This window comes from Macrosteles quadrilineatus, unplaced genomic scaffold (assembly GCF_028750875.1).
Source record: "Macrosteles quadrilineatus isolate MER2022 unplaced genomic scaffold, UCM_ALF_1.0 Scaffold_4__1_contigs__length_99947679, whole genome shotgun sequence".
NCBI lineage: Eukaryota > Metazoa > Arthropoda > Insecta > Hemiptera > Cicadellidae > Macrosteles > Macrosteles quadrilineatus.
The window spans coordinates 66,056,452-66,079,017 of record NW_026542597.1 but is presented as its reverse complement, the minus strand read 5'-3'; the positions used below and the strand labels follow the sequence as shown (position 1 = coordinate 66,079,017).

The following is a 22,566-nucleotide window of genomic DNA, read 5'->3' as shown; positions in this document are numbered from 1 at the left end:
ATTCAAATTTATGTTTTGCAAGAGAGTTGTATTCTATAAATTAATAAATACCTTTCAGTTTCCATCACCTTTAAATCTTTTTACAGTATCTAGATTGTAACCAATCTATGTAAACTTACACTTGTCTTAGTCAACAATTTGAAATAAACAAGTTATGAACTTGTAAATAACTGTAGTGTATGCATCTGTGTCGGATGGAATTAAACATATTTGGTTTGACTCCTGACAGCTGGTAGAGGAAGGCTGTTCGCAGCTCACTTCTGCTACTTGACTGCTCAGCTGGAGTTCTCCCGTTACTCAGACCGCCAGCCGAAGCTTGTACTGCTCGGCGCGTCGGTGGACAAACCGTTTGCTCAGTTCGCTTCCTATCGAGCGATCATGCTCACAGTTTGCTACGAGTTCGCTAAGCAGCTCAGCAACAAAGACTGGTGCATCCCCTCCCTGCGTCACTACAAGTTCCTGCTGGCCTGCAAACTGATCGACTATGGTTGGTGAAGCTTTTGGAAATTTCATGATTTTCCCTCAAATCTTGACAGTTATAATAAAACTAAAAATATTAAATTACTTTTGCCACATAGTTAAGCAAGTTACGAGTGGTTTTCTGATATTGCAGTGTTCGATATTTGTTTAATATTCCACTGCTACGTACCATTATGGATTGGTAATGCCCTATAAAAAATTGATGTTAGTAATCGAAGAAATGCTATTCAAATTAAAAATGTAGGCATCTTAATGACATAGTAACTACGTACATCGTTTCATGTGTTAAGAAAAACTATTACTAGTGAAAACCCTTAGATTCAACAATTGTTCTACCACACAATATAATTGATAATATATTAGTAGGCCTACGTTCACTCTAAGCTTAAATCTACCATAGGGATCCATTGAGATCTCCTTTAAGCCCCGTTCACACAGGGCGAGTTTACAAGCTACACGCCAGCTTTTTTACACGCAGCTAGTAAAATAGCTCAGTGTGAACGACGTACTCGCTCAAAAGCTGCTTGTAAAAAAGCTCTGGAAAAAGTTGACGCTGCCGCTACTTTACACGCCAACTCGCCAGCTTTTGAGCGAGTAGGCGTGTAAAGTAGCCCAGTGTGAACACAGTTGCTTGTGCTTGTGCGCGTGTTATTCAAAGATGGTGGAGGATTTGGTTCAAGCCAGCTACTGAGCGAGTGGAAAAAGCATCGTGTGAACGACTACAAGCGCACTCGCCGACTCGCCGGCGTCTTTCTACACGCCGGCGAGTTGGCTAGTGGACAAGCTCCGTGTGAACGAATACAAGCACACTCGCCAACTCGCCGGCTTCTTACACGCCGGCGAGTAGCGTGTAAACTCGCCCCGTGTGAACGAGGCTTTACATAACTTCACTTGTTCCTTTTCCACATCAAAATATAGTCTTTACTATTCTGGTTTTTATTGTCTTAATTTTATATTTTGATCAAGTTAAAAACCATTTTATGGATGGAATCCATTGACCATATTTTACTTCACTTGTGATAACAAAATTTTAATTCTCCTGAATCACCATGTTTTGATTCAATTTGCAAAATCGTACCTAAACATCATACTTAAAAAGTCAAGAAGTATAATTGAATATTAAGTAAAAAGTTTAGCTTACTGCTTTGTTTTAAGGGGGCTTAGCGATACATTAGAAGGAATGGATACCTACCTAGCTGATCTTAGGAAGAAAGCTGTCATTAAATTCATGCACACTCATCACTCGCTCTCTAACATCCAACTTATACAAGAAAAGAGTTCCAGGATGTTGACTTTGACAGCATGTAAAATGTTTACAACACTTGTTACAAATGTTTCTTTACTGTTACTGCCTTATGATTTCACAATCTATGTTCTGCAGGTAATCTCCCAGCTGCGCTGTCGTACCTGGAGTGGTTGTCACAAGACATGGTACGTCTGCCCAGCACCAGAGATGACCGACCGTTGGCACAGCTCGTCATCAACATGGCAGACAGGGTAAAGGTGGCGGACACATCGCTGGCGTTCTCCGGAGACCTGGCCAGTGACCCTGACTGGCTGGCTCGGCTCAAACAACACGTCGAGGATACCAATGTGAGTGTTCCAAAGTCCAATTTTGCCAAATGTGCTTCAGTTGAAATTTTAATAGATGTGTACTGTCGGATATCTAGTTGTATTTGAAAGAAAAGCCAAGACAATGCAGGTGATGATGATACTTTTGTTTTTGGTTAGGAATCGTTTGGAAAGATGAAAGTTAAGGTAAATTATGTGATATTGTTTTCCAAGTTAGACTTGAAGTTTCTGAAAAAGAATTGACATTTCTCTTTAAACTGAAAAAGTGTTGTATTATGATTTAATATCAGTGTTCAAATATAGTAATATAGTATAATAAATAATATATTGTTATTACTATAATGTAGTACGGTAATATAGTATTGTAATATAGTGTTTTGTGTGTTGTAATGTGTTATGTTTTGTAATGTTATATTTAGCCTAGTAATGTTGTGTCAAAATCGAATCTCAAATCAAAAAACTTCGGAAATACTTTAGTTTCTAAATTTAATCAGGGAGTTTTAGGACCCAAAGCTAAAAAAACCGTCAAAAACGTTCTGTTGAAATTTGGTATAATGCAAAAGTAGGTCAAAGTGTACTAGTCACATATTCATGTTATTTTTTGTCAGGGTTTTCCAAATTCTTTCAATCTTGATTGCCTATAAAAATTTTATTATTACCTGCATTTTCTTGTAAGTTAATTAAACAAGTAAAATTTTCATATTTAGGTTTGAAATTTGAGATGCTGGTTTCAACCATCACTACTTTTATCTGTGTATTTCTTAGTCCCTGGTCAAAAGTTTTTCTGGTTAGCTAGCTGAACCCTTACCCCTTTGAAAATTTATTGGGTCATGAACTACTTAAAATAATTTAAAATGGTAATGTAATATTACTGAGATATGGTGATCTGCAATACTTGGTTATAGAACTGCTCAATATTTGCTATGGTAGAGAGTAGGAAAATCTAAAATAATGTTTAAATTGCGTTCAGCCTACTTCCTACCCAAACTGTTGTCATTAATACTTGTTTTGTACAATACCCTTGAAGTAATAAACAGTGAACCTTTTAGCTATAAAAGAAACTGACGTATCATATGATACTGGGGATTTATCACAATAATGTAAATTCTGTGTGACAAATAAACATTTAATTTAATTTCCTTTCAAACAATTTATGAGATCTGTAAAAATTAAGCAGAAATGCTGTTATCAGAGCCATAACAAACCTACAAATCCTTGACTCTTGCTGATAAAATAGCATTTTGTAAACCAACAATTTTTTTAACACTTGTGTCCATTGATGTGTGGTTTTCCATTTTTAAGACTTATTTACTCAACCAATCTAATTTGAATTTTTGTACCATTCAAATTTCTACCCTGGTCACTTGGTGTTTTAACCATCCAAGTTCTGCTGAAAATTTCTATTTTATACAATGGCTTTTATGTTGTATCAAATAGTTTTTAAATTTGTACATCTTCTAATTTTGTTTTTGTACCTGTTTTTTCAGGATCCAACAAGTCTATCTGCTCAGATGACGCACGGTGTGTCAACCTCCACAGTGTCTGATATGGAGCCGATCTCTTACAACGGAGAACACAACTTACAGGTATGATATTAGATTTACCTTTTTTTGTTGGCTGAGTTGTTGTACCTACCTGCATTTCTCTATAAAATGTTTTTTTTACATCTCACATCTCAGTGACTCTTCTTCCCCTATCTGAGGATTCCCATTTTCTGGTGCTGCGTGCATTTTATTTTTAGGCTCACCTTTTCCTTTCCATGCAGCACATTCTTTACTTTCTCAAGACTTTCTTTTCAAGAAAATCATGATACCTGTCCTCTAACTAATGTCACATCCACTCCGTAGCCTGCGCCTGTAGAAGTCCCGACGTACACCCAGCCCCAGGAGATCCCTGCGTACACTGAACCACACACCGGTTACACGCAGGACTATTATGAGCAGCCACAGAGTGGGTACTACGACCCTACGCAGACCATGGGTCAGACGCAAGGCTACACAGAGCCAATGTCGCCTGACAACAGCTCGTCCCCGGAGTACTGGTCTGTGTCTAGTGGCGGGGGGTGGGAGACACAGCAGGCCCCGCAGCCTACTGACTCTGCGCCCGTAGCACCTCAGGTCACCGTCAAGTCTGGCTACGGATACTTTGCCAACACCGAGGAACACAAACCACAGGTCAGTGACCAGTAGTTGATGGTTGTTTTGAGAGAAAAATTATTTAAACTGGTAGCATGTTGAGTATTGACTAACAGTTGCAGGTTAAGAAAATTTCTCCACAAAGTTCTGAATATTTTAGGTAAATAAGATAAAACATTATAACAAAGAAAAAAACAAGGTTTTATAATAATTTAACATAGTACTGTAACATTGTAAAACTTTTTACCAAAGTTATCTGCAAACATTCATTATATAACATTAACTTAACCATGGCCAACAATGAAGATAAACTAACATTTGTATGTCCACCATTGAAGTCCTAGTGGGAAACAACTGTTAGAAAAAAATTGCTTCCTTCTATTTTGATTTATACTCTTTTGCAGAATGAATTTTCTAATACAGCATAGATTTATTTTTTTATAACTGTAATCATTACTAATAAATGCAGCATTACATTATATTAATGGACAGCATTTGAGGTAAAGTGGACTTTGATGTATGTGTAAAGACAACCATGCTAACATTTAAAATGTTAATGTTTCTTAACTGAACACTGCTTAATTAACTTGAACTGACTTCAGGTGTAAGCTAAATTTTACTTTCATGAATATAAAATTTGGAAACAATATACTTTTGTTTATTTTCACTGTATGACCTAAACTTTTATAAAGATAAAATCTAAGAAAGATATTTCGAGTTCCTAGAATGTAAATTCATTTTCAAAAACTTTAGGAATTGTTATTATCTTACTGTAGTTTTTATTTCACATTTATTTTGTTCCTTAAATTCTATATCTATTACAGTTTTTTGTGTTATTCTTAAGTCAAACATATCAAGAACAGGTTTATGTTTTAGGACATGTACTACAATAACTACAAAGCTTTTAAGCCAATACATAACATAAACCTTACCAGATTATCGTAATATTTTAAAAACAACCTTCAGAAAGTATAGATATAAACTACTTCAGTTTCTAAATGCTGGTTAGGTATCAAAAGACTAAACACACAACACACCAGTCATATAAGACTGATTACATTGTTTCTCATCTTAAATGTCAAAGGGATATCTGTGAGTTTTCAAAGCCAGATGAATGTTGCTATGTGAATGTTGCATGCTGCACTATGCTGTCTGGGCTGTAGACGGTCAGCAAGCCAGAACCTGTAAGTACCCACAGCTGCTGCGGTGCAACTTGCTCTCGTGAACATTTCCCCTTGGCGCTGATGCCCTACGGACACCGCAGCCAGGGCGAAACTAACTTGTTGCGCACGTTGAAGCGAAGTTTGAACATTTTCGAGCCGAGGCCGCACTCTAGAGTGATGCCGAAACTTGTGTTCGGCGGAACTTATCCGATAGACTTACCGATAAGTTTCAGGACTAGATCAGTGCCTACGTTTGAAATTGACGCGCCTATGTCGCCCGCTAGAACTAAAAAACCCTCCACTTTATGATAGTGTGTCATTCATAGTTGGATGGACTAATTACGATAATCATTTACAAAATTGTTTTTTCGGAAGTGATAAATTTAGCATAGTGATGCATTTATGTACAGTAGTGTATAGGAATCAAAATTATATTTTTAGAGTTTGTCAATAAAGTAATTTTAAGTATTTTTTGTAATGTTTTAATACCCATTTAGGCTGAGGATTGATTGGCCATAGACTTCTAGTCAGGCTGCGACAGAAATATTTAATTTTTTTAGCATTTATAAAAATGAACAATTTTTTCTAAAAATAATGTAAAAAGGAAAAATCCATTATTTCCAAATCACAAAAAAAATTTGTTTTGTGACATTTTGGCTTTTTTCAAGCATTAGGCAGAGTTTAAACATACCAATAGTCCCTAGTGTTTTCATCTCATTTTACCCATCATTTTATTAGAATGAAACGTTAAAGATTTAGTTTTCTTTCATTCAGAATTGCCTTTAGCAATCATTATATAACTGCCCTATATGTGTTATAAAATAAATTAGGGTTGAACTGAGGTATTATTAATTTTTGCTCATTTTTTACTTTTTTATCATTGATTATGTCATGGTTTGTCTTATCTATCTATATTGCAAAGTTTACTTCTTTTCTTTTGTAAAATTATTTACCCAAATAGTGAATTTTTCCAATTGTCTTTAAAGAGATTGGTTTAAGAATAATTTTTACTGATTGTTTTACTGTGCCTGTAGTGATTGTATAGTTGTACACTGTGGTTCCGATGTGTGTGTCTAGGCAGAGCAGCCGTCCGGTGGAGTGTCCGCTAGTGACAAGACTGATAGCAAGGACAAATCCAAGCGCCGAGCCAACAAGACACAAAGTGGCTCTGGCTGGTTCGGCGGCATCTGGGACAAACTGGCGCTGCGCCCCAAGAACCAGATGATCCTGCCGGACGACAAAAACCCATCTGTACGTTATATTTGTGTGAAGTTTAATAATTATATTATATTGCTATTTCAGCTGCTTTTAATATTGTACATATTGTCTGGTACTGTTAAAATGGCAATTAGTTTCACTGTAGATCATAAACACTCACTTTGACATAGCCCAGTTGGTTCTCACATCTTTGTTGTTAACAAGTTGTTATGTAGCTTAAATGTCAGACAATTAGTTAGGCGAAGTTAAAAAAAAGTTGCCTCAACCTTTATTCAACTTGTCTTGTGAAATGTGTAAGTCACGTTTGTTTGTCTTACATCGATCCTGATAAATGCTGAGCAATATACACTTGAATCGGACTTAACTGTCTTCAGCTAATCCATCAAATGATAGTATTTTAGAGAGTATGCTCATGCTGAAGTTTAACTTATACTTAAAGAAAAATTGAATTTAGTGCCAAGAAATAAACACACGCCTTACATACGCTGTACTATGCTGTATAAATGCTATTGTAGCTGATTGCTACGATATTTACCTGTGATTGTATATTAATTCCTACTATATATACTAATGTAAAAAATACTTCTTTTATTTTTTTTACATTTGTTTTATTAATTTACAATATAAGAAATGTACAAGATTAAAATAAATTAATGTGTTAGATTGCCAAGTTAAAATTTCCATCATAATAAATTGAAATTCCACTGAAACATAAATAATAAAAGCCGAAATTAGTTTAAAAGAAACCGCCAACTTCCATACCGAGCCATGGCTCGGTCCCCCGATACTATAGATAAATGATTGTGTGTTGATGTTTGACTACATAATTAATAAATATCTGTTAATATTGTTTGCATTTACACCTATTATACATTTTTTATTCATACAATAACTGATTTGAAATCAAGACATATTTTAAGACTGCCAACATGTACTTGCACAGATTGTATGGGATGATAAGACAAAGAGATGGGTGAACACAGATTCTACAGAAAACGAACAGCAAGTCCAGCTGAAGCCACCGCCCAAGGCTAGTGAGCTGAACGGGTCAGCAATCCCCACAATCCCTGCCCCTGCTGCCCCCGCTGGTCCTGCTTTACAAACAGCGACCCCTGCCATGGGTGCCCCCAACATGACTACTCAAGCCCCCACCGGCCCCACCATGGCCAATACAGCCCCGTCCGGCTTACCCCCACCTGCTGCTTCCACTAACAAATACAAGCTGCAGAGAGGAAAGAGTAAGTTTATTTTGATAACATTATTAAATAGAAAAATCATACTGATATTATCAGCATATTATGTACCACAGGAATGAAATGGAAACGAATTCAGTTTTTACAAAAAGGCGACATTGTTCAACTGGTACAGCTATTGTCTGGCGCTGAATCATTAAGGATGCGCCTTAGAAACTGTGCCAAACAGATTAATGCAGATTTTGTACAACAAGGGTAGAATCCAATGAATATTTGTAGTTAGACTGTCCTGTCCAGCTCTAGTCCAGATAAAGTTGCAATTTCTTGGAAAGGTGAACATGAGGCAAAGGAACCAAGACAAATTACTGTCCTATAGCTGTTGGGTTTCTAAATAGCTAGGGTTACCATACCCCCCTCCCCCCTTAAAAAGCTTATAAACCTTTTGAACTCTATATAGTTAACTGAATTATGAAATTATTCCACCATTGTGAAAAGAAAAATGGTAAGGAAAGTTTTGTGAATTTTACTTAATCTCTGCAAGTTTTGCTCTTGACTATTGATGGTTCACACTTGAGTGAAACTAAAAAAAACATCAGTTAATTGAATAAGCATTAGGTTATTATTAAATATGCTTTTCCAGGTATGAAATCAAATTATGTTGACGTAATGGCCTCCAACAAGAAGACAGTGACGGGTGGGAACAATCAATCGTTCGCCCCCATGCCGCAAGCTCCTGTCACTAACTTCTTCATACCAGCCCCAGGTAACACAAACACTTATACTAAGCACAGTAAGTAACCGATTGTCTGGATAGCCAAGTGGTTGTAGTGACAATTTTGTCAAATGTAGAGAACCACTTCCAATGTCCCTCAGGGGATGAAATATTGTGTGTTCAGTGTCTCTTATGTACCTTCTATGACCTACCTGCACAAGTTAAGCTAGCTGCTTTCTTCCTTATTCTACAATTAAAAGCTCTTAGTTAATTATATCATAATTTAAAAATTAAATTATGGGGTCTTAACCCAACGGTTATGAACCCAGATGGTAGGCTATTTGTCTTTGGTATATGTATTAATGATGCTACCTAACAAAACTTCATAATTGATCAGCAATCAATCAGTAATTAAAGATCAGTAATGAACAATTATTATTATTGTTCATCAAATAATATATATTAAAGTGCACCTATTGCTCAAATTCGAGCAATTGCAAAATATTACAGGCGTTATTTCAAAACGAATAACAGTCATAATTTCCGATGACTTAAAAGAGTCAACTCAAAGATAACAGGCCTATAATCAATCACTCCACCCCAGTTATCGAAACTGAAAACAAAAGCTTACTCCACTCCAGTCATTCAAACTGAAAACGAACTCTCTTATGTGTATCATGTATTTACTATGAATAGCTGTAATTATGCAAATTATCCGTCTGTTTAATTAAACATAATCTTTTCTTCATGAGAAATACATTGGGATTTTGATGGACTGTGGGGCAAAGCCCGAGAACTTTTATTGCTGGAATTGGTGAAAGGGGGCGTCTACACAAAAAAACTCTTCATTTTGACACATTGTTTGTAAAAATCCGTCCATTACTAACGGAGGAGTAATGTTTTGTAGAAATCGCCTTCACATATTATATATAAGGATGGTTTTCTGAAAATTCTTTTCAAATTAAACCAAACCTGATAGTCATAATGATTTGTAAAATTCTTCACTTTTCAGTTTCAGGCAATGACAACGCCCCAGTAGATTTCCTCAGTCCCTCGGGGCCTGTGAGTTTTGAGCTTTCCGCAACCAAACCTGACGACCAACTTCCCCAGGTATGTAACACTTAAAAGCTTTACATATTATATTTGCTTTGTTTTTCTCATGCAAAGCTAATAATTTATTACATTCAACATTTATTAGTGGAATGGACAAAATTTATTTAACAAAATTAGTTTTTTTTTTTTATTTCAAATTGGAAAGTTCAATATAAGTAGGTGTTCATATAATATTTTATCATCATTTTTTACTTCAAAACGTAAAATTCAATTGATTAATTATAATGACCAGAACTGAAGAAAAGTTGGAAATATTTATTTTGATTTTTAAATAATTTTGATGAATAAAACTTGAATAACAAAATCAATTTTTTACGTAACCTAAACCAAAAGTTATTTTAAAAATATATCTGTTATGTTTTTATAAATTAATTGACACCTCTAATTTTCACAATTTGACTTTTATTGCATAGATGAAACCTTGTCCATTCCTCTTTTCATTTTCACGTGATAAATAAAGAATGCATTAGATTTATAAATCAAAATTATTGTAAATTGTAAGTATTGAAATTCCTTTATATATTGTTAGTCATTCAGTATTCCTTTTTACTCTAGTGTCATGTTTAAAGCAACATTAAACTTAATGAACTTTACCTATTGAATGAATATCAAGGGTGAAAAATATTACACACAAATTCTTGTATCAACTTTTTATATCTTGTTTAGTAATTTAACGTTCTTGCTATCCTATCTGGAAACTGTCATACTAATTTAATTTGTGTACAGCTAAATTTGTGTGTCGATGCTTGAATCTTCTTTCTTTTCAATGTGTAACCACGTTATATTTTCAGGATTGCATGATTATAAATTATATATTATATTTAAAATTTATTCATGTAGACAATTCTGTGTTGAATCACGTCTAAATTGTTTTTACTGCAGTTATTTTAATTTCAACTGTAGGTAGGGTTTATATGGAACACTTAATAGTCATTTTGCACCAACGGGAAAGCACTGTAATTGTTATGAATCATTTTTGTGGTAGTGACTAAACAATTGTGAATTGTAGACATTAGTTCCCCTTGACAATTCAAGATTCTCTATCATAAGTACCTGTAAACAACTGAAGCAAGAATTACATTTTAAACTTATAATGTGACTAAAGATTTTTGTTTTAATTCTCAACAAATTTAAGGTAAGGTATATTCAAGGATGGTTTTCTATGAATGAGATTATCTGCTAGATAACGTTGAAAGTTATTGTCAAGAATGATAAAAGTGCAGTAAAAATGATGAGAAAATTTAACCTCCATAATAAATTTAAACTATCATAATAATTTCCAAAAAAAAAGAAAGATCTCATTACCTCCATTGATGAGCTTTCGCTTGTAGTTCCCGTTTGTTGATATTTTATTTGATTGTTTATTGATTGATTTGCTTTCCGAGCAGCTGGGTGCGGATGGAGAGTCACAATAATCTGTGAGTGTTGTGACATTTCACATTACTAAATGTTGGCTTCGTATCACGTTTGCTTTGCTCAAGCACTGTACGTCGCACTTGTGACATTGTAAAGTAAATAATAAGTATGTCATCAGTAAATGTAGTTTTGTATACACGTTTTTGTCTTTTTTGTCCATAGTGTGCGTTAAAACAGTATGTTTAAAAAAATTATATTTGGTAAATGTTAATTTTTATTGTTACACAAAATAATATTGATAGTAAATCCAACGAATATTGTATTTCAATCACAAAATTTTAACAGGGCTCATTTAGTCAGTTAGAGTTTATGGTTTTATCATTGTTTGCGATTGCATAAACATATATTATGAGGTTTCTTTTTTCACATTGCAACCATGGCTTCTTATGAGAGAAAAACCTTTATCAGCTTCCATTTCAAGTCCACATAAAATATCTACTGGGGATATATTGCTGGTTATTGCAGTAATTAGCCCCATCGCAATTTTATGTTTTTAATTCATTAGTTTTAAATTTTCAAAATGTTCTAGGGAAGCAGCTTGACCCATTCAAAGTCAGGCTCGCTGAAGATTTTGGATTTCGGTAGGGATTATTGCGTGTGGTTTTAGACATTCGGCCCTTTCAAAAAAAGCATGATAATGCTACATTTGTTTGAACTAACCTCCCTTTAAATTAAGCAGTGTTTTAAACGTTTATTAAGGGTTTTTATTTAGTTTATTAACAAAGCCCATTTAGTACAAATCATTTTCTACTTCTGTATGATGTTTTTGCAAATAATATTGATGATAACTTCACGTAAAACAATATTTTTTTCGGAACAACAAAACATTAAAATGGCTATTATATAGGTACTTGTAGACTGGATGCAGAGTGCGTGTATTTTTGTACTTTAGTATGGTCAGTGGTTGAATACCCTCACATAGAGCAGTGCTCCTCACAAAAGAAGATTCCTTTAAACTATACCCAAAAACAACCTCGGCAGTGTATTTTCATTTATAAAATTACATTGCTTGTTTTTCTTACACCTACATATCAAATTATTTGCTTATCCTTTTTGACATTTTTAAATATTGTAATTTAAAATTTTTTGTAAAAATTTACCACAAAATTAACTATTAACAATGCTAATGATTAATATATTGGCTCTTTTTTGAAAACTTGCACAAATTCCCTTTTTTGTTATCTTAAGTTTTAGATGACTAGTCTTAGGCATGATGGATGCATTTGAGTATGTTTTCAAACATCATGAGCATGCCTTATTTTCTAGATACCTTTTGTTTGGCAAACCTCAGATGTTAAGCTATTATTTTAATGTTATGGTCAAGTGGAGGCGATAGATTTCTTCCCCTGAAACCGCCTAAATTTTGTGAACGGAGTATAGTAAGGGTTTGCCTAGGGCTCTCTCTGTTTTTATAAATAAACACACCAGTGATCCAGTCATGGTCCGTTAACAAAATTTAGGCGGTTTAAGAAGAAGCAAATCTATCCCCTCCACTTCATCCTAACTATGAAACAACGTAAATTTTATGAATGGAATATAGTTAGTACAATCACAGGAGATGATCACAGGTATTGCCGCAAATTGCTTTCAAAATTTGTTTTCATTATGGCATTAACGGTATAATTTTTGAACTGATTCAAAATAGGAACACATCAGCGAGAAAAACATTTTTTTAATATTATCATTGAAACAACTTTAACTTGGACTTGAGATTTGAGACTAACACTAACACGTTTTTACTCTTGAAGTAAAATACTTAAATTAAGTTCTCAAAGCTAATTGTTCATGCTAGGGCAATCTAGGCTCATATTTTAAAGCCTACCCGTGGCTTTTAATACAAAAGAAAACAAAATATACTAAATTACCAAGACTGTTAGTTTAATAAGTATCGTTCTTATGATGCTGGAGAGTCCTTGGTATTGTTAGTAAGACAAAACTTTTTTAGTTGTAATTGGTCCCAATTTGAATGTTTGCACTGGGCATTACCTAAGGCTACTCTGCATATCAAACACGTTTTTATGCATATTTCAGTAAATCAATATTCTAACTTTGTTCACAAATCGACAACTTACTTTGTCTGGCAATAAAATAAGTGAATGTGTTAATATTGATTGATTTTGTTGTGGGCTTTTGCACTTGGTGTTTGTTTTTCTCTGTATTTTGGTTGTTTTTATTGGGTTTTCTTGCTGGAAAAAGTCTTCTATGCTTAAAAATATTTAGTTTGGAAATCTTATATTTTTTTAAATTGGTCCGAGATGTACTGTTTGGGATGCAGTGTGTTTTTGTTTGAATTATTTGTTTTTCGAGAGTTTAAAACTTGAGTTTTAAAGAGTTGCATGCTAATATAAAGAGGCCTCTTGTAATTTTGCCCAAAATTTAAATCAATATTTATTTACTAAACTAAAAAATTTTTAATCAAGGTTATTAAAAAGTGAGTATTATTTTTATTTCAATATGCATAGGTGTTGATAATTTCATGTGTGCTTAAATCAATTTGACGTTATATTATTTTTATAATAATTAGTGGTATAAATTCAGTTTACATTATATTGTAAAATGATTTATTCACTTCAAATTTGCTTAGTATTGATTTTTATCACTCAGATAATTTTATATTTGTTTGTAATTGTATCTTGTGTGGGTTCTATGGTTGTATTTAATGAATTTGGTCTATTTAATTGTTTTCAAAAGTGTTTTGAAATGCTGTGTCCTAATTTAACACTATTAACACGTTATTTCACCTTGGGATGAACTTTCTACTCTTGTTTTTCTTAAAGTTTAAAATGCTTATAATCATTAATGAACATCCTTGGCTTAGGCTGCAAAGCTGTGTTTATATGTAGTTGAATTGTATAATTATCTAGCTCCATAAAAAATTTAAAAATTCTTGAAATACTTGATACTTTAAAATATTTAATCCTACTGTGTGTTGCAATAAACAAGAACTGGAATTCTACACATGATTTTTTAGCTGGAGGAGTAAAGTTTTTGTAAACTTAGTTATTTCTATGTTGATTATTTTGGTACCCTACTAATGGAGCAGAAACATATTCAGAGTTATCAAATAAATTTGTTATAATTTTAACAATGAGTTAATGTTATAAGACATAAGGAATGTCTTAAATTTATTCTGTATTTAGTTTATCGACAAAAACAAAATTACTCTTTTGTGTCAGTCTTTCAACACAATGAATTAATAAACTAGTCTAACTATTATGGCCGGTTAGCTGAGTGGTTTAGCACTTGTCCAGTTATCAGCATCTTTTTAATAATTTTTTTTATCCATTAGATTTTTAATGGGTTGAAACAGGGGTCCTTAATAATTATGATTTTTAATAATTTAATAAAATGGTCCTGGCTAATGAAATAACTGGTCTACTTACTCAATTCTACTTTTGACTAATGATCAAACTAGACACTCCATGAACTTTTAAGAAATTGAAACTTAAATAAACATTTACAATAATCTTTTTATTCATATTTGGGGTTGATTGTACAATAGTTAAGTTACCGCACAGCTCTGCAGCCCCCTCCCCCACCCCTCTGTATCTGTCTCTCCAACTCACGAATCCTGAGGTTGTATTGTGCTGCTGTAGTTGTCCCGTAGCAGTTCGGCGAGCTCTCTATCTCGTGAGGTGACGTTTTACATGAGCCGCCGGCCAGCCGGGCCTGGGCATCGCTCGGTGAGTAGACAACTAACCTCACCTAACCCAACACTGTAGTCGCTGAAAACCTTCCTGTAGAACACTGTTACAGTCCCAAAGCTAAATTTAATGTGGACCAGAATGTGCCGGGTCATTGGAAAAAGAAGCCGAAATTAAAACCGAGACATGATGTAGTACAGTTACCTTTTATTTCTCATCGATGTCATAACACCTTTTAATTTTAAATGATAAATTTAACTTGAAGAAATACATAGTGCTGATTAGCTAGCTCACAATTAACTGCATATGTCAGGGTCTTAATGTCTGCAAGTAACGCTATGTCCTAATAGTAAAGAAACTGTGCCCGTTTAATGGGGCTTTGTAACTGTAATTGAAGATACCGAGTTCCATAGTTCGCCGAAAAGGTCAATCGCAAGTGTGTGCTTTTACAAGTGCAAAAGACATTTTGATTTGTCTTTATGCTAAGTGGTATATTGAAATTTGTGACATTGCAAATTTGTTCATGTAGTTAACATTCCACAAACTCAATTCTGTACATGTTCTAATAACCTCAGGTTCCAAGATTACGGGACCTAACTGTAACAAAATCAGATAGATTTGACTGGTTACTATGTATGTAAATTTTATTAATGCGGAAAATTTGGTAAACTTTCCTAATTACCCACAAGGCTGTTTCATCATACAAACTGGTATAAACTAAGTTGACCTGGAGCATATGTAGTCTAGTTGCCAAAAGGCATTTTTCACCCAAACCTGAAAGTAAGGTCCACCCGAAGTTTTATGGTGTTTTCTGTTTCTTCAAGACCTACATAACTAAAATCTGCAAGGTGCCACTTTGTCACCCTTGAGCAAATTGAAATATTCAAGATGGCGGCCAAGATGGCTTAAAAACTGTATATTTGCTGTATCTTTTCCTATAGAAGAGACAGGATAATAATTTTTGTGTCTAATTTTATGTTTTAAGGGTCAGAGAATACCAATAGTTGATTATCTTAGTAATAAAAAGACCCCCGCCACAGCAAACCTGCCGACTAAGCGAATTTCCAGTTGCCTGAATTGATTTTCAATTAAATGTATTTAATTAACATTAATTTTTATGAGTACTTAGGCTTGCTGCTACAGGGAGGGTAAAAAAGTGTTTTTTTTAATATTAATAACTTAGTATAAAATAAATAAATTTACCAAGTTTGATCAAAATATATCCATAAACAAGCAGACTACAACATTTTACAATATTCCCCATAAGAATAACATAGGAATTTTAAAATAACAATTATTTAAATTTTCTCCGTATCTAATAATGGTACAAAAACACTTTGATATACTAAATTATTTGCTTTTTTAAGCTCTTTAAGAAGGTTTGAAGAGAAATTGGAAAATTTTGCGTTTAGAGGGTCAAAAATTAGAAAAAAACAATTTTTACTCCATAAAACCCCGCGTAAAACCCCGTTCCCATGGTCCGATCATGCTGTTTCTCGAACTCATTCAAGTTTATCCTGCCTTACCTTCAATCCTTGGTTACCCTTGGTTACCCTTATCCTTGGTTACCTTCAAACCAAATTTCATCAAAATTGTATAAAAATTACTCAAGTTATCGTGTTCACGGACACATATATGTAATTGTCTATTATGAAAAATTGAATTTTGGTATGTTTCAAAACCCCAACTTTTTCAATCAATCAATCAATCAATTTATTGAACTATAATGAATACATGCATATTATACAATAGGTGCAAATCCATACAAGGCTTGTCTGCACCAACATATTATGAAAAACAGTGTTCAGTGTTCTCATGCTAGGATTTTGTCAGATCTTTTTATACATTGCCCTATATGTATGAATGTATGATTCCAAAATATGTTTTAAATGTTCTCAAAGCAATTTTTCCCACCTCAAAGTGTATTTTAATCGAACTAGATGTAGTGGTGCGGCCCGCGTCACGACTAGCGTTCCAAGTTGAAGACTAATAACAATATATCCCATAATATATCTTCAAAGCAATATACAAACTGATATGAGGTTGATAATTGTTGAAAATTGTATTCAGATTCTTTTAAGAGCCACAAAATATGAATGTTCTTATCACCTGAGTTTGTATTTGCAAACATTTAAAGGTTTTACAAAAAAAATCTTCGAAATTTGCTATTGTTTCAATTTAAAGCTGTCTATTTTAAATAAATCAATAATGAAATGGTATAAGGTTATTATTATCTTAAAGTAAACTTGAAGAGGAATCTATTAAGACAAACCGCAAATCGTTAAGACGATTAGTTGTCAAATAATTGATGTTTTACTAAAAGCTTACATAAATCCAATATGGCGGAAGTTTTTCAAAAATGGCGGCTTTCCACCACTTGGATTTTCTTGATTTTTAGTATAATATTCTTGACACCTTTTTTGACAAAATCCCATATATTTTGGAATATATGGGGAAGAAATATATTTTATTTCTTTTACCTTAAGTTTGATGTTGGACCGTATTTTGACTAGCCTAAAGAACAGTGTTTTTTTCTTAATTCAAGAAAACTATAATTTAAAAAGCAGTTGATAAAGTCATTCACTGTTCCTGAAGAAGGATAATGCACTGTCCCCAGTACAGCACAAGCATCAATTAGGAGAACTGCTTGTAAGTTAACTGATTTGATGACTGTGTTCTGTTTGAATGTAGCACTTTGCACTTATCCTCAGAAACCATAGATATAATGTTTTAAGTCAAGTAAATACTTGAAAACATTGTTGATAAGGTAACTTGGCAACAAATTAATGTGGAAATTTATTAAAAACTTATATTGATTTATTATTTTGGGTAATTTTCTAATTAAAACATCAAACTAGGCACAAAATGATTATCCTGTCTCTTCTATAGGGAAAGATACAGCAGATATACAGGATTAGTAAACCGAACCAGCATGATCGGACCATGGGAACGGGGTTTTACGTGGGGTTTTATGGGGTAAAAATTTGTTTTTCTAATTTTTGACCCTATAAACGCAAAATTTTCCAATTTCTCTTCAAACCTTCTTAAAGAGCTTAAAAGAACAAATAATTTAGTATATCAAAGTGTTTTTGTACCATTATTAGTTACGGAGAAAATACAAATAATTGTTATTTTAAAATTCACATGTTATTTTTGATTATATTTTATATATATTTTTTATATTAGGATATATTTTGATCAAAATTGGTAAATTTATTTATTTTATACTAAGTTATTAATATTAAAAAAAAACACTTTTTTACCCTCCCTGTAGCAGCAAGCCTAAGTACTCATAAAAATTAATGTTAATTAAATACATTTAATTGAAAATCAATTCAGGCAACTGGAAATACGCTTAGTCGGCAGGTTTGCTGTGGCGGGGGTATTTTATTACTAAGATAATCAATTATTGGTATTCTCTGACCCTTAAAACATAAAATTAGACACAAAAATTATTATCCTGTCTCTTCTATAGGAAAAGATACAGCAAATATACAGTTTTTAAGCCATCTTGGCCGCCATCTTGAATATTTCAATTTGCTCAAAGGTGACAAAGTGGCACCTTGCAGATTTTAGTTATGTAGGTCTTGAAGAAACAGAAAACACCATAAAACTTTGGGTGGACCTTACTTCCAGGTTTTTTGACCGGCAACCAGACTAATGGGCTCTCTTGACTGTCGCTTTTTTCTTCACTGCTTCCCATGACTTGAGTCCCATCTTAAATTCTTCCATCAGTGTCCCCCTCTTAGAACTATTGTTCAGATTTCTTTTACAAGCAGTTTCATTTAGGGGCTTCTTTAGAAATTTTTTTGTGTTATATGAAAAATCATAGAATTTTGTAAAATGGTCCAACAGTTGATTATATTTTTAATAGTAGATTTCATCTGATAATCTAACTATAGGTCAGCCGCTTAGAAAGCGTCCTCCTCGTAGCATTGGTGCGAGAGAGAGATACCGAGCTGTGGGAGTGAGACAGAATATGGCTCTTCCCCCACTCCTCTGCCACCCCACCACCACCCTTTATTTTATTTTACATTATATTTTACCAAATCATATGTTTTCTTATAATTTTCCAAAGACTTTGGAATGACAATCATTAGGAATCAGCATTGAATATATAACACTATTATTTAGTTTTATATATCCAAAATAGCGTTGTATTCAACATTGAATGAATATACTGTAGTAGTGTTATACAATATAACACTACTATTTAAACGAAAAACAGTAAAGCAGTAAATACTTGATTGGCTGATTGGAGGAGTGGGGAATGTGCGTGCACACACCTTCTTTTATACGCCTTGCCATCCCGGGTCCAGAGGTATTAACCATGAGTACTACGGTGATAGCTTATACCCATATAGGAAATTCACTAAAAGGCCGTCACTAAGATGTGTGATCGTTACTTGCGATGGTGGCAACACCATTATAGGCTAATTGCAGTCGCGTTATTCGCGTCTTACACAATCGTGGCAACATCCGCGATAATCTCCTGCGATTATCTCAGCTTCCATGACTCTTTGTGATTGCGGCTATATCTTAATCGCGGCGAGATTCGTGATGATTGTCCGTTTATGGGCTGTTTTATGGGGTAAAAATAGGGTTTTCCCATTTTTGACCCTAAAACGCAAAATTTCACAATTTCTTTCTAAACCATTCTGTAGAGCTTAAAAAACAAATAATTTAGTATTTGAAGCGTTATTATGCGCCTGGTGGTTACGAGAAAAATTCAAAAAAGTTGTAATTTTAAAATTCCCATGTTATTCTTATTGAGAATAAGTCAACTGTTGTAGTTTACTTGTTTATGAACTAATTTTGATCAAATTTGGAAAAAAACATTAATTTCTTACTAAACTACAGTACCTTTTAACATTTTACATAAAAAACACAATTTTTTACCCTTCCTTGTTTCAGCAAACCTACTCGTTAAACTAATTCTATTTAAATAGGGAATAAATGTGATATTGTTAAGGAGACATTTTAGTGTAAGTCCAATCGGGCAAATGGAAATTCGCTAAGTCTGCAGGCATGCCATGGCGGGGGTATTTTATTGTTAGTTCTGTACGTCCAACTGTAGAGGTTATGTTTTGTTTACATTTTGTTTCTTGTTATTTCAGTAATTTAAAACCTCATTTAACCAAATAAAACGATTTAATCATAAACAATAACTGGTCTTCTAATTATATAACCATATAGTAAAGCACAAATCATGAAAATAACCCAAAAATAATAGAAACAAAATGTTGTCTACCCCAACGATCAGTGTGGACGTACATGAACTAGACACGAAAAACAAAGCTACAATATTTACAATGGGATGAGGAGTCTACTTGTTTTGCTTAGTCTATGTTGCAACTCAGTGGCAGTTCCGTGCTTTTATTTATTAATTCTGCATGGAGAGGTTCCGTCGTGATTATCTGTATGGATAACACCATTAAACAGATAATTATTCTAACTAATCTGTAGGGATGAAAATTAACCTCAAAATTCGTGTAACTGAGCAGTCAGACATGTTCGGCAAGCCGCTTGTTTTCGGGTGGGCCTGCGAGGACTGTTTTCCACAGCAGTACGAACTCTGTCGAATGTTGTCTGGCATCCGATCTGACTTTAGTCGGCCTTTCAGCTTCCTTTTCAACGCAGAAGCCGTTGTTCTAAAGTTAGTAACCCACCGCATTATTGTTATACCCAACGGAACTTCTCCATGTCGCCTTAATTGAAAGAATGCACGAAACTGCTTATGCTGCTGAGTTGCAATGAATGAATTCAATACTTTTTAAAAACAACTCCATAACAACCGCACGTAGCTCAGGCGACCACTGCTCTGTGACTAGAAAAAATGACATTGTGTGGGCTTTCCAACGAGCTTACTCCCACCACTTTCAGACAACCTGTCGCTGAACAGTGCTCTGCAGAAAATGGTTCGGTTTTTTGCCACACCCTGTACTGTATAACACTATGACTATATTCAATATTAAATACAACACTATTTTGGATATAAAACGCTTAATAGTGTTGTATATTCAATGCTAACTCGTAATGATTGTCATTCGAAAGTCTTTGGGAAATTACAAGAAAACATATGATTTGGTGAAATAAAACACGTTCAGCTTGCACGTGACGTCACTATCCACACACCTTTAGAAAAAGGCCATTGGCGGAGAGGGGGAACGTACCCTCCCTCTTCGTTACCTCCCCTACATGCGCTAAAAATTTCGCGCAGGTCGTTTTCTAAACGGCCGACCTATAATTAGGATTATTTTATGGTTGAAACTATTGGAGAAATATATTGAGGTTAAAATAGTGGTTTGAAAGTCGTAGTTTGTTGCTGGAAGGTCCAGTATTCAAAATTTGCCAATCGCAATTTGCCGTGTGATAAAGATTGTGATCCATGCCATCTTTCCCCTATCTAGAAAAAAATTGCGTCTTAAGCAAGGGAACTGTCCGTGTATTTTTCTCAAGCCAAAACAGTGATTAGTCAACAAATACTAAACTAATCAATTATTTACTTTGGACAGTCACCCATTTTGGAATTGGCCTAAGATTTATTTCTAAGCCTGTTTAATCTTTACACAAGTTTATTTGAGAATGACCATAATTAATTGATACGAAACTGCATCCCATTGCATGTTTAATTTTTACCTTCGCTTCACTAACATGCACTAGTATAATTTAACATTACCGGTACTTCTGTTTCGGCCATCCCTAGCTATTCACTTATAATTATAACAGTCTGTTTCTGTAAATGAATGTGGTAGTTAATAGTTTATAGTAAGTAAGTATCCCTTGAATTTTGCATCGCATTAACGTTTTTTAATTTTTTTTTAAATTTAATACATCTTTAGTACTTGTTAACTTGCATTTGAATTTTAAACTCCTACAAATCAAATTTAGCATGAAATAATATTAGGTTACAAAGCATAAACTTTAGCCAAACCTTTAGTTTTTTTTACCCACTCTCATCCTATGAAAAATCAGTTTGTGTTAAATGTCGCATAGAAAAATATTGTCACTTCATAATAAACTTAGAATTGAGTTGTCCGTATCTAATATTGATAACGAAAAGCCAAATGTTCAGCACATTTATTTGGCAGAAAAGAAAACCCTTGGAAGTTGTAAGTTGTAACTTATATTTGGTACCACTTTATTAACTTCTTTATCATGAGGCAAATTCTTCGTCTGTGTGTAATTAGTGCTTTTTTAATAGTAGTAAAATAAATTATTCAGGTTAATTTATACTTGGGTAAAAATCCTTGATAGTAAGCTAGCATACTCGTACATTTACTTCAACCATACTATTTCTATTTCAAACATTCTACCTTATTGTGATTAAAAACATACTTTATCTCAAAGACGTCACCCTGTTAGATGCTTTTTGTTTAGTATTTTAAATTCCAAGATTTAAATTTATATACAGTAAAACCTCAGTCTCTCATCGGGATTATAAAATAAGACTTGTAATGAAGCTTGGCGGTTTGAATTAACATGTGATTAGGGTTTATATAAAACTAGTGTCCCTGTTGCTCGAAATCGAGCAATTGCTGAGTGTGGAGTATGTTTTATCTATGGTATTACAGGCGTTATTTTAAAACGAATTTCAACCAAGTCAGCAAGTTTGCAGCAAACTGTTAAATTAGCAAAACTTATTGACTGTTTACAATTAACATATGCTCTTCTTCTCACATTTCTGACAACAGCTGGAGTTTCATAACAATTTTTGTTTCCAATGTTAATCTTATGGAGAAATACGAAACTTTAAAGGGCTCCATGGCCTCACTCTCTCATTATTTCCCTAAACAGACAGTTTCCTGCACAACTTCACGTTACGCTCTTTCCAATGACACCAAAAACATGACACTCGGTTCAGTAGTTTCGGAGGAGTAATTGTCACAAAAAATCTGCTTGCGTATTAAATAAGTATAG

At 33.8% G+C, this 22,566-nt stretch overlaps 1 protein-coding gene across 11 annotated transcripts in view; it reads left to right on the top strand.

Annotated features, from left to right (window-relative positions):
• Positions 1–22,566, top strand: part of LOC128991291 (protein transport protein Sec16A) — a 63,625-nt gene that overhangs the window by 38,879 nt on the left and 2,180 nt on the right. For 3 of the 11 annotated variants that reach the window (XM_054414055.1, XM_054414052.1, XM_054414060.1), the window contains 10 exons: positions 230–487; positions 1,862–2,073; positions 3,540–3,638; positions 3,900–4,226; positions 5,351–5,371; positions 6,428–6,601; positions 7,512–7,806; positions 8,402–8,524; positions 9,486–9,583; positions 14,599–14,685. In XM_054414055.1, the coding sequence (XP_054270030.1) occupies positions 230–487; positions 1,862–2,073; positions 3,540–3,638; positions 3,900–4,226; positions 5,351–5,371; positions 6,428–6,601; positions 7,512–7,806; positions 8,402–8,524; positions 9,486–9,583; positions 14,599–14,685 (1,694 nt within the window). Of the gene's footprint in view, positions 1–229; positions 488–1,861; positions 2,074–3,539; positions 3,639–3,899; positions 4,227–5,350; positions 5,372–6,427; positions 6,602–7,511; positions 7,807–8,401; positions 8,525–9,485; positions 9,584–10,974; positions 11,005–11,531; positions 11,584–14,598; positions 14,686–22,566 lie in introns of all 11 variants that reach the window. The other 8 variants (XR_008490627.1, XR_008490626.1, XM_054414053.1 and 5 more) reach the window with 8 other exon arrangements.